Source organism: Solanum tuberosum, unplaced genomic scaffold (genome assembly GCF_000226075.1).
Source record: "Solanum tuberosum cultivar DM 1-3 516 R44 unplaced genomic scaffold, SolTub_3.0 scf00044, whole genome shotgun sequence".
Taxonomy (NCBI): Eukaryota; Viridiplantae; Streptophyta; class Magnoliopsida; order Solanales; family Solanaceae; genus Solanum; species Solanum tuberosum.
This window is the reverse complement of record NW_006238970.1, coordinates 1,744,731-1,757,256: the sequence shown is the minus strand read 5'-3', so window position 1 is coordinate 1,757,256 and position 12,526 is coordinate 1,744,731. Positions and strand designations below refer to the sequence as shown.

At 35.3% G+C, this 12,526-nt stretch overlaps 1 protein-coding gene and 1 long non-coding RNA gene across 2 annotated transcripts; one reads left to right on the top strand and one right to left on the bottom strand.

The window, feature by feature from the left end:
* Window positions 1-4,106: 4,106 nt before the first annotated feature.
* LOC102602016 (ATP synthase subunit d, mitochondrial) lies at window positions 4,107-9,254 on the top strand. The gene is made up of 5 exons (XM_006343396.2): window positions 4,107-4,409; window positions 6,252-6,333; window positions 8,115-8,179; window positions 8,714-8,800; window positions 8,877-9,254. Exons 1-5 carry the CDS (start codon window positions 4,239-4,241, stop codon window positions 8,976-8,978), a joined length of 507 nt encoding a protein of 168 aa, XP_006343458.1. The 5' UTR covers window positions 4,107-4,238; the 3' UTR covers window positions 8,979-9,254.
* A 228-nt stretch (window positions 9,255-9,482) lies between these two features.
* LOC107059887 (uncharacterized) lies at window positions 9,483-11,586 on the bottom strand. The gene is made up of 3 exons (XR_001473013.1): window positions 11,510-11,586; window positions 9,864-10,019; window positions 9,483-9,780 (listed from the first exon to the last, which is right to left on the bottom strand). It is a non-coding gene; the product is annotated as an uncharacterized lncRNA (long non-coding RNA).
* Between the last annotated feature and the right edge of the window lie 940 nt (window positions 11,587-12,526).

Sequence of the window (12,526 nt, the reverse complement as noted above, 5' to 3'; positions counted from 1 at the left end):
CTTTGATCAGCCACACCCACATTTAATTGATTTTGTTCAGCCATCTATATAAAAAAATTATTTCACAATGAATTCACACACTAACTAAGTAACTAGTAACAAAAGCAAAAATAAAAAAGAAAAATAAATGGAAAAGGAAATATTCATTTTGAAACTTTGTAACTTAAAATGAAAGAAGAAATATTGACAATACCTTATGGTGGTCGCCGCCTCGCCGGTCGCTAGTGGTCGCTGGCTGCTCGTGATGCTGGTCGCTGCTGCGTGATGCTAGTCGGCAGTCGATGCTGCGTGGTGCTTGCTGGTCGGCCGATCGTTGGCTTGTTGTTGATTGCTAGTCGCCGGAAGACGTGGAAAGTACCATGGAAAGTTGGACCGTGGAATCAGAATGTGCGGCTGCTATGCCTATTCCCAATTTCCTATTCTGCTAACTGCTAAGAAATTAGAAAAGTAAAAGGGTAAAGTTTGACCTAATTGATTTTTGCCTATTTATTATTTGATATTAATAAAATATTAATAATATTATAAATATAATATAATATATTTCAGTAAACTGAAATACCAAAATAATTTAGTTCGGTTCGGTGTTTCGATTTCTCGGTGTTTATGCCCACCCCTATAAGCAATAGGAGGATTGGCGGGGGCTTGAGTCGCTTGAACAGAAGGAAGCACTCCAGGACCAACCAACCCTTTCAAGAATGACATAATCTGTTGAGCTAACACTGGGTCTATGGGAGGATCACCGGTAGTCTCACCTTACACCTCTTCCTCTTGTCCAACCTCATCAACATTTTCAACCTCAATATCCTCTTCTATCTCTTCATGATGCACAAGAGGGGCCTCATTTTGGGGAGCATTTCTGACTGGTACCCCATCTCTAATAGGCGCCACTCTTCCTCGGCCTCTACCCCTAACTCTTTCTCTACCCTTGCCTCGACCATGACCTCTCGCTGCAGATTCCTCAGCATGAGCATTGACGGGAGCTACGGGCCTGACGCCGTTGAACCTAGTATTAACCATCTGCGGACAAAAGAGTGAAGGAGGTTAGATACCAATTTGAATCGTCAGATACCAATTGGAATCAAGTTATTGCACGAAAGGAGACGAGAAAATAGAGAGATTTCCTAAAGTCATATAGCCTTTCGATGAAAAGTAAAGGCGTCCCCGTACCATTCCGCAAGACTCTACTAGACTCGTTTTGGTACATCAAGATCAACGAAGGTAGGCTCTGATACCAACTTTGTCACGACCCAGACCGTCATGATTGGCATCCATACTAACCCTCCGGTGGGAGAACCATTACTACAACCCAAACCAAGCAACTAAATTGAAATACTAACACATTTAACTTACAGAAGTAAGTTAGAAGCTAAAACTGAAGTTCCAATAAACTTCCAAAAGATCTAACAACTAAAGAATGCGGAAAATACACCTAGAACCTGAAAGTCAATGTACCAAAACATCTAAAGTTCAACAAGTCTAAACAAGAAGGGATACAATCCCAAACTAATTAACTAATAACTAACTAGGAAGTCTAAGTCTGAAATTTGGACATAGACAAAAAGGAGAACTCATGGCTGCTTGGAAGAACTGGCTCACCCTTGAATTTGAATGACGATCACTAATCTTCTAAGAGAGGTATGTCAATAGCCGCTTGAAGATACCCTGTACTCAACAAAGAAAGAGCAAGTGCAGTATCAGTACACAACTACACTATACTGGTAGGATCACACGGCTATCCCACTAAGTGCAACATACATAATTCAATACAACAATATAATCACATACATATATCGAACATATACAATATTATCAATAATTACGAACAAGGTACAATTCACATTTCTCAAGATACACAATTTATGTCAACTCATTGGTCCTCTCATGGAACCTAAACCCAAACAGTTAGCATACCGGAACGTGGTACCCGATCCAATGATTATGCCGAAACATGGCAACCGATCTCATAATTATGCCGAAACGTGGAAACCGATCCAAGTTAGTGTGTTGGAACGCAACACCCGATCCATTCAACAAGCCACAATCACAATCACAATCACAAGTACATTCTCATAATCATACAATCAAGTCACGATTCAATGGCATTCATCAATCATATATCCTCATTTACAACACGTGTGGTCAATAATGCAACATCCACATACATGCATGTATCATAATGAAACAAGACAACATACATCATACACTCATAGAATCATAACCATCACCTACCTCGAAACAAGCTTGAAACCCTAAGAAACTTGATCCTTCCCTTTCCGAATTATTTCCGCTTGTTCTTGGTCTACAAACAATTAGTATAATATGGGAATCAATAAACAATCACCAATTACCTGGATTACTAACAATTCTAACAACCCTAGATCATACCCATGATCCCAAGTATCCCAATTAGGGCTTTTTCCATCATAGTTTCTAGATCAAAACCCTCCCCCATCGATAATTATCCATTAGACTACGCTCTACGGATCGAAAAAAAGATTCGGGGAGTTAAAATCTTACATTTATCCTCAAAAATGGTGGAAAACTGTTAAGAAAAGCCATGGTTTGTTCCTTAGCCCTCAAATTCAAAAATTGCAGAATAAAACGTTTTTGGGGTTTATTTACAACTTTAAGTCGCGTTTGGACCGCTACAACGGTCATCACCTCGCTACAGCGGCCCCGCACTGGCCGCCAAAATCACCGCCAAAGCGGCTTGCACGAAACAATGAGCTATTTTAATAATTTCAATATCCCCATTTCACAACACACCTTCAACCAATGACGCTCAGAAAGTACCCGTTTATGCTATGATCAATTTCGGGAGTTCTACTCACCCGAATTCAATTCTGTAAAGTCGTACGAGTTCCTTAACGACTTATCTATCTACTCATATGATCAAATTCATAATTAGATCACCCAATTGCTACAAGATTTCCCTAGATCTCCTAGACTCCAATTTCGTCCTAATCTGGACTAGGTTGGGAAATTCCAAGTTACTACGAAAAAGTTTTTCAACCCAAAATTTTTCCCCGTTGGCTTTTCTATAACGAAACCCGGTCGGTACAACCTTACTATATACGATCAAATATTTTGCAGTGAATTTGTTGACAAGATTCTGCCTCTCCCCAACGAGAAGACATTGAAATGGCATCAAAGACATTTATTTAAAGTTATTCTACAAGATAGTCAACTGCAAATGAAAGTGTCCACAAGATGATTGTTGCTATGAACAAGTTGAATGAACAATTTACTTGCAACAACGAGGTCACAAATATAGTGATTTTCAAGAATGTATTCGGCTAAACTCAAAGCCTCATCATATCCATGAATCTAGAAAATGATATATCAAGATGAGTTCAATCATGCAACATCTTCGTGAATATGATTTGATCACAAAGACACTGTCAATATTTGAAAAGTTGGTATATAAGATTGGATGACATCATCATAAGAAATTAAGTGATGTTTTAATCAGGAGGAGTATAATACACGTTGAACTCTTTTTTCCTTGACCGAGGTTTTGTCCCACTGGGTTTCCCTGACAAGGTTTTTAATGAGGCAACAAATAATGCGTATCAAAAGATACGTGTACTCATCATTCACTAGAATCTTTTCCCACAGAGTTTTTTCTAGTAAAGTTTTATCGAGGCACATTATCTATGGACATCCAAGGGGGAGTGTCATAAATCCGTTGAATTGTGGATTGTCCATTTGATTACTTCAAGAATTAATTGATGAATTCATGTATGTATAATTCCAAGGTGATATGAACCTTGGTGGATAACTATATATCTACTAGTTTGGCTTTTAACAAGGTGACCTTTGGGTATGATATCTCAACACTATAAATAGAGATATCATTCACCATTTGGAGAACACCTCTGAATAAGAAGAGAAGTTCTCTCTTTTATCTACATTTCTTGCCTTTTTCTCTTTATAATTATATTATCTTGAGATTGATTTTATAACAAAACTAAATTAATAAAAATAGTTACTTCTTTTTAATATAGTGGACAAGAAAAAACTACGTAAACGGAAAAGAAAAATTAAAAAAATAAATAAATAAAGGAAAATGATAAAAATCCTAGTGGTGCGAAGCCCTCGTAAATAATCATATAGGCACACAGCCGAATGATTATTTTCCAGCTTCTCTGAGCCTCGTTCTTTTTCTTTTTGAAGCTTGATCGATAGTATAGAAATAACAAGCGACATTGTTGCAAATACTTTTAGACTGCAAGAAAATGAGCGGTTCAGTGAAGAAGATCGCCGACGTGACTTTCAAGGCCGGCAGGACTATTGATTGGGAAGGAATGGCCAAGCTTCTTGTCACCGATGAAGCTCGCAAGGAGTTCTCCAATCTCCGTCGCGCTTTCGATGATGTCAACTCCCAACTTCAGACCAAGTTCAGCCAGGTTTCCTCTTTCTCTCTATCTGCATTTTTTTCATAGATATTTTCTGTATATGGATCTAGATTTAGATTGTTAGTTTTGCTATTCTGTAGTTTTTGGATCTATTATTTGGTGAATTACTAATTTGGTTGACTAAAGCATGAGCTGTTTCATATTTGTCAAGTATGAATGTTTTTATGTCAATTAACAGTTCATGGGAAATGGTGGGAAGAAGGTGGAGTTTTTGTTGAAGGATTGAGTTGTTATGCTGGGATTGATTTTATTGGATTTTGGGATGTTTAACTAGAAAATTTACGGGGCTGATTTCCATTAAAATTGATTTAACATGATTGTTTTATTAGGAATGATCTCTATAATATGGTTATGGTTTGAAGAGTGGTGAACGTTGCCATTTGTACTCTTGCATTTGTTGTATTAGTTGGTTACATGAATGTGGGGAATTGAAGTGGCAAAAGATAATAAAAGGAATTGAATAAAAAAAGAGCTTGCTTCAATCAGTTGATGGCTGACTGATTAGATGATAAATCAGATACGGGGTAACCTCTATGCACTAAGGCTTCGACCGATGTGAAGAAATCACAGCCTCTGTTGGATTTTGAACTTGAGACCTCATGGTTCTCAACTCACTTTATTTACCACTAGGCCATATTCTTGGGTGCTTATGTGCATCCTTTCTATTAGTCCTCAAAGGCTTATGCTATAGGTTCTTGGACAAATCCCTTAACTATTATATTTGTATATAAAGGAACAAGAGACCATTAATAGGTTCTTTAACTATTATATTTGTATATAAAGGCAGAAGAAACCATTAATAGGTTCTTTTGTATTGTGCCTGTGTACTTGTTATTCCCTTATTTCTACAATAAACTCAATTTAGTCCCACAAAATAGCAAGTTGAACTATGCAAATGCAGTAGTAAAAGTAGAAGAAAAGGATACTACGCAAATACCAACTAAAACTAATAAATAAGGAGAAGATGAGCGAGGATTGAAGGAATGAAATCTGTAACTGAAAGAACTGCAGGTGCCTCTACTCTCTCCTTTTTTTTTTTTTTTTTGTAAAGGAAGACATGTTGGATAATGTGGAAACCTTTACTAGTATTTCTAAATTGTTATGGCTAAACTTTAGAGAATTATACAAGAGTCATTTGGATAGAAAATGCAATGTTCAACATTCACATCATGGTTCTTGAGGAACCTGGTTTTGGAGGGACCATGCGAGAACTCTGGATTATTCACTAGAAACGCATCCTCTTCATCATAAATAATCAGGTTACCCTCCATGACCTGAACCAAAAGCAATAGAGATTCAACTGCTTCTTAAGTGAACACAATGTTCTTTGCGAAAAGCTTTTGATTGAATTATTTTAGTAAATGCTATCATTGCTGACCTGTACTTTTGCAGGTTTCTTGTATAGGGAAGTACCTTGTAACCAAGTCTCAGATGCACATTGACACATTTACTTTTGTTAAAAAAGATAGCAATGAGCGGGTTTGTCATTTATCAAATTTTGTATTTTGATACCTAATAAATTTTTCACTAAAAAGAACTACTCAACTTTTAATTCGTATCGGAAGAGTTATCGCATAAATATAATGGTATTTACATTTGTGAAGTGACTCTTAAGTCTCTGTCCCTATTGAGGTCTGTTTTTAACCAAATGGTACTTGTGAGTTTTCAAAACAACTAGAAAAGATCGCTAACCATGGATAATTCATGGAGTAGTGTAGTGTTACCGATTAATCACTTGTTTTGTAAGTTTTTTCAGATAGATAGTTTTCTCTATTTGGATTATAAATTTAGAGGCTCTAACGCTAGAGTGTTCTTCACTTCTATACCAAGCAGGAACCTGAACCTATCAACTGGGAGTATTACAGAAAAGGAATCGGTTCTCGCTTGGTAGACATGTACAAAGAGGCCTATGACAGTATGTGCAGTTTCAGATTCTCTTTTTCTGTTTGGAATTTTTTTTTCCTACTTTATTAGCATGGTCTCGTGGTACCTTTAATGTTATTTCTCTTGTAGTACCTTGAATTTTACATCTCTTGGTTCTCAGAATTTGACTTCAAACTCTTGGCCATAAAACTACAAAACTACTAAGCAGAGTAGTGGTCCTTGTAAGATTTCTCAGGTGTAGGATTTCGTGATATAGTTTTCTATGTAGGTGAACTGTGTGATTAAATGTGAAAAGTCTGAAGCTTTCTTTACATTTTTAGTGGCTTATTTCATGAAGTACAGTTACCTTCCTTTCATGAAGTACAGTTACCTTCCTTCAAAAAATGTGTGAGTTTCATTTTGTTAGTGGTTTAATTCATGAGTTCCATGTGCCTGAGTGAGATATTTATCAGTCGATGCATCTACTGTAATATGCACATTGGATGTACAATATGTACCGCCCTAATTCAGTTTAAAATATCTGAAATTTTTGACTTTCATAGTTTCTGAATCCTTTCCTTGAGATCACTTTTTGAACAATGTCTCTGTGGCTCTGCCTGAGATTGTTGGACTTTATTGTACTCCTATCCCATTTACGTCACACACTTCATTTTAGTAAACGAATAACACATTTCTGTATCTAAAAAATAATTTACTTTAACACTTCCCATTATACCTCTTAACAAAATTATTTATACCACAAAAATATCTAAGGAATATTTTAGACCACAAGTTCTGTGAGTATGTCTTTCTTGAACTCTCTGCCTAATCAAATACCATCACATAAAATTGGGATAGAGGTAGTAGCAATTACTACCTGCATGGTCTTGATTGGGGATGAAATGCTTTTCTATCGAGCTTGTTTTGCATCAAATATGTAGTTTTAGACAAATCATTTATTGTTTGATTGATGAACATTTCAAATGAACCTGGCCTAAGTTTGTGTCTTCAGCCACATTGCAAGAAGTTGTCTTCTACAAGTAACTAATATTTATTGTACTAGGAGTCGAGTTACAGAAAATTTATCTATCTGTCTCTCTTATTGTCAAGTCTGCAAGATGCCTTATCTAAGGATACAGTGCCAGCTTTGTGAGAAATGGATTCTGTCTGTCTTTATACTCTTTGCAAGGATAATAGAAAATTCTGGTTTTATTAGTGCATGAGTTGGTCGTCGATGGAGTTACTATACTGTATGAGCTTGTGCTGAGCATAATTAAGAACTGAAAAAAATGTATGAAATGGCTCTGGCGATGCCCAATTATACATAGAGTGACAACTTTCTTAAGGGCAAATCGTCGTTTGGTTGTGAGTGTGTTTGTGGGATGTTTGTGTGGTGACTATAAATCATCTCATTAAGGATAAATAAAACTTTAAGAGTTATATGTCACTAAGCTAGCATTTGTCATAGATCTTGGATAAGATTTTAAGAGATTATCTTCAAATATTTCTGATGCCCAAAAAAGTCTGTCGGAGTTGATGAAAAGTTCCTTCACAAGATAACCGTGGGACCTTTTCCACTCTGGGAAACTGATTCTTTGAAAAAATGTATGAGTTTACAGCTAGCAAAATAATGTAGCAGCACAATCTTCAGTCAAGCTAATGTTATGCAATGGGAAATTCTTATTTTTGATCTACTTCTCAGAGGGAAATTCTTGTTTTGGAGCAAAAGAGCTAGCTCACATCCTGTATTTATGTCAAACTCCAATGATGTTTGTTGGCTTTTTGTAACTGTTTCAACTGTCTTGTGTAGATTCTTAACAATGTTTCTTTCAGGCGTTGAGATCCCCAAGTTTGTGGATACGGTGACTCCTCAATATAAACCCAAATTTGACGCCTTGGTAAGTGGAAAAACAATAATCGCCATCCTTACCTTTCTTTGCATTAGTTTTTTTCTTCTACCTACTTGTTATTGGTATAGTCATACCTATAATAATTAGTTGAAAATTGATATAGGGAATTCTCAATTGCTCAAATCCTACAAACTGTCCTTGTGTTTTAGTGTTGTTGCTACAGAAAGGAATTCACCTTTTGGCATAAAAATAGGTAAAAATTATTGGAGCAAAATGAAAATGATTAAACAAAAAAATACATGAAGTACATATTTCAATAGAATCATTTTATCAAAAAATATTTTCCCTAACAGAAATAAAGTTGAGACACTCTCCTTTGTTGTCAGTGGAATTGTTAGAATATCAGTTACAATATGCACCTGCTTGAAGCCAAATTGACATGTTAATGGTGATTCGATGAAAATGCCAAATCATTACCCCCTTTGTGTACCTTCTTTTCAGAAGTTTCGATTAACACAAGAATAACATGGTTAAATTTGCATATTTTTGGTTTATTCTTTCTAATTGTTACAATAATTGTAGTTGGTGGAGCTGAAAGAAGCGGAGCAGAAATCTCTGAAGGAATCTGAAAGATTAGAAAAAGAAGTTGCAGACGTGCAAGAGTTGAAGGTCTTCATTTCACCTTATTTCTCCATGTATATATATTCTTATCAGTGAACCCTTTATCGTTTGTTTTGATGATCAGAAAAAACTTAGTACGATGACAGCTGAAGAATACTTTGAGAAGCATCCTGAGCTGAAGAAGAAGTTCGATGATGAAATTCGAAATGATTACTGGGGCTATTAGCAGGTTTTGGGTGAAGTTAGATCTAAGTTGATCGGTGGTTAGGAATAAAAGAAAAAGAAGTAGTAATTGATTTGTTTCAAATGTTAACTAGAGTGAATCTCATCACTTGGGCATCCTAATATGGCCTTGCGTTTCGGGGCAAAAGAGATGTTTGAGTGGAAAAATTCTATAAATTCTCTTTTTGCAATTTCACTAGGCTTTTAGAGATGCAACCCAATCTTTTTACTAGCTCACTGAAACACAACTCTCCATAAAGGAATACTTTCTTTTGAGATACATACTATCCACTTCCTTTCTAACAACCAATAAGTGATAATTACTACATTTGTAATGTAACAGTAAAGACAAATTTAAAGAAACCATGATCCATACTGGCTAGTGTTTCTTTCAATATAATGGCAATTGGGCAAAACACAACTTCTACTGTATCAACATTCATTTCTATCTTATTTATCTTCAAATACAAAATCAAAGTTTTACCCAAACATCATCGTCTCTCATCAAACATGTATAAAGACAACTTTTGCTTTACGAGATGCACGCTTAAATTCAACAATTCTATTTAATATTCGAGATTCTTCCAAGAGAATCTGGAGATTGATTGACATTCTCACCAACTTCGGAGACTTGGCTAACAGAAGCTTGATAAGTTGCATCTCCTGCATACTGTCATTAACATCTTTTAGCTTAACTACTGTTAGGTGTTGGAATTCCACATTCTGAAGCTAAATTCCACATTCTGTAAAAATTCCACTTCAAGACAATCTAGAACTGGCGTAGTGTGATCAACATTGAACTTCATCTAAGAAAGACATCAAAACTCAACTACGTAACCTTATTGATGATTTGAGTATAAAAAGAAGAAAAGAGAAATAAAAAGAGAACCTGAATTTCCAGATATTGTAAAAATGGGAAGCTTCTTATCAAGCAAAGAGCAGACAAAATCCCATTCGTGTCAAGACGAATACACATGCAAAGACTTTTGACACACAACATATCAACGGGAAGCTTTATTGGTATTTCTTGGCCTGTAGAAAGGACCTAGGAAGAACAAGCCAAAAATCAGGATGACTCCAAGGCCAAAATGCAATAGAATGAGTTATTAAGCAACATTTACTCTGGTGGAGGAAGTAATAAACAGTTTTGGGGAAACAGATGAGTTAAAGTCAAACATTTGAAAAATGAACAAGGCAAATCGAATTGTTTGGAAAGTCTAAGAACAAGATGTTGAATGGTAGTCTCGAGAGAGGGGATATGTAATAATCTGCTAATACGAGGGTAGCTTTTCGAATACTGAATGCAAAGGGTAAACTTTGTAATTGATCCATCATGGCGGGTGATAATTTCTTGGATAGCGGCTCTAAGGATCTGAGGTTTCCAAGAATGAAGCGTCAGGTATGGAGTTCTACACCAATGTGTTGTCCATCTCTGGACAAAAAACTTGTGCAGAAAGCATCTCGAAAAGGCAGACACATAAGAATCTCATCAATTACATCATCAGGAAGATTGTTGGGTACATCCTTCTCTTGATCCATCATAATTTGTTTGTAAAACATAAACAATGATGAAAACACAAAACAAGTATCTCCAACAAAATCACATTGTCAAAAAAATGAATAAAATTAGTGTTCACACTCTCAACTGTAATCTAATTAAAATTACTCATCGAATCCAAGAATTCAAGAACAAAAACGAGAAGTAAACGAATAATTTACCGGCAAAACATAAAAAGGGAATCAAAAGAAAAATCTGTTCACATGGTCAAATTAGCCACCTAAGCCAAGAATTGATCAGTGGCTGCTCAAGCTAATTAGAAGCCTAAAGTCAAAAATAAATTGGAGGCCTAAATTTTAATTATTTTTTTTATATCTGAGATTCAAGTTATTTATTATTTTTTAATAAAAAAAGTTTTATTTTTTTTATGGTCTTAAACTATATATATCAAATTTTTTTAATCTTATGATCTTAAACATATTATGTAGAAGTTAAATTTAAAAATTGATCCATAAAAAAGAAACATTCTTTAATGTTAAATTAGGCTTTTCGATTTCGGGCTAAGACATATGCCTCATTTTTAAAGGCATTGAGCCACCCCTGGAATTGATGAACACTTGTTAAAATGAAATTACTCAAAGACACGAAAGAAACGAAAGAGAAAACGATGTATTTTAAGCTTTAAGCTTATGAAGCCACAACTATAATCTAATTAAAATCAGTCAGGTAATCGAAGAAAATCCAAGATTCATACAAAAATAAGCTTTAATCACAACACCCAAACTATAAACCCAATTTATTTCAAATAAGTGAAAATGATGAGAGAAAGAAATGATAGAAAATGAAAGCGAAAAACTATGGATAAACTTACATTTTCAGAGGAAATTATGAAGCCGCAACTATAATCAAATTAAAATCAATCATCTAATCCAAGATTTTCAAGCTTTAATCACAACACCCAAAATTGGCTAACAACTAATTTCAACACCAAAATAAAATTAGTGAAAAACGAAAGGGAATACGATCGACAAACTTACTTTTTCAGAGGAAATTAGCTTCTTCTTCTTTGTTGTTTCTTGATCGTAAGTTTTCAGCCAACATGAATTACTCTTCTTTTGAGTTACTCAAGAAGAAGATAAATATTTCGAGAAAATGATCAAAATGATCCTTAATGTATTGGGTTGCTTTATTTTGGTCCTCAATATATTTTAGGTGATTGAAATAGTCATTTATGTATGACAAAATGTATTCAATTTAGTCGTTTACCCTAAACTTAACCATTTACCCCCAAAAACTGTTAAATATAACGATGGAGCCCACATAACTTATAAAATCCATCATTTTTACCATTTTTATTAACTCAAAGAAAGAGTTTCATGAATTCTAAAACATCATTTTCTCTAACATCTAACCACATAATTATTGTAATAGTGTGAGCTACACGTGTTATGTTATGTATTACATGTTGGAAGGTGCTGAGAGAATGTCACGACCCAAAACGAGTCGTGAGTGGCACCCACACTTAACCTCCTAAGTGGGCGAACCAAAGAATCCAAATCCCAATACATATCAATAATTTAACTACGAATAACAATAAAATGCGGAAACTCAAAACTTGTTAAAGTATCCAATCAAACCAACATCTAAAGTCTATTACACATTATCCCTAAAACCTGAAAGTCATCACATCAAGGACATCTGCTCTCAAAATACCAAGTCTAAAAGTATTAAAAACACCAAGATAAATAAATAAGATGGTCTATGCCCGAAGTTTAAGGACATCATGCCATGACTGAGAGAATCCAGCACCAGCTAGAAGGAATAGCTCACCCTGAAATCTGATGCGCTGAAAATTGGTTAGAGCTGAGGGCGAGTCGAAGTCGATGGTACACTTACTGCACTCCACAAAAGAAAAACAAAGAAAACACAAGTAGGGGTCAGTACAAGGAACACGTACTGAGTAGGTATCATCGGCCAACCCAAAATAGAAACTAATATACAATGAATAATAGTATAAAGTCAACTATATCACTTAGCAGGTGATAAGAAACAAC

What these genes read in the sequence shown, in the direction of transcription:
- LOC102602016 (XM_006343396.2), top strand. Translation starts at nt 4,239, where the DNA reads ATGAGCGGTTCAGTGAAGAAGATCGCCGACGTGACTTTCAAGGCCGGC. An exon ending in GTACAAAGAGGCCTATGACA is followed by an intron (nt 6,334 to 8,114) that starts GTATGTGCAGTT and finishes TGTTTCTTTCAG; the next exon opens with GCGTTGAGATCCCCAAGTTT. An exon ending in AACCCAAATTTGACGCCTTG is followed by an intron (nt 8,180 to 8,713) that starts GTAAGTGGAAAA and finishes CAATAATTGTAG; the next exon opens with TTGGTGGAGCTGAAAGAAGC.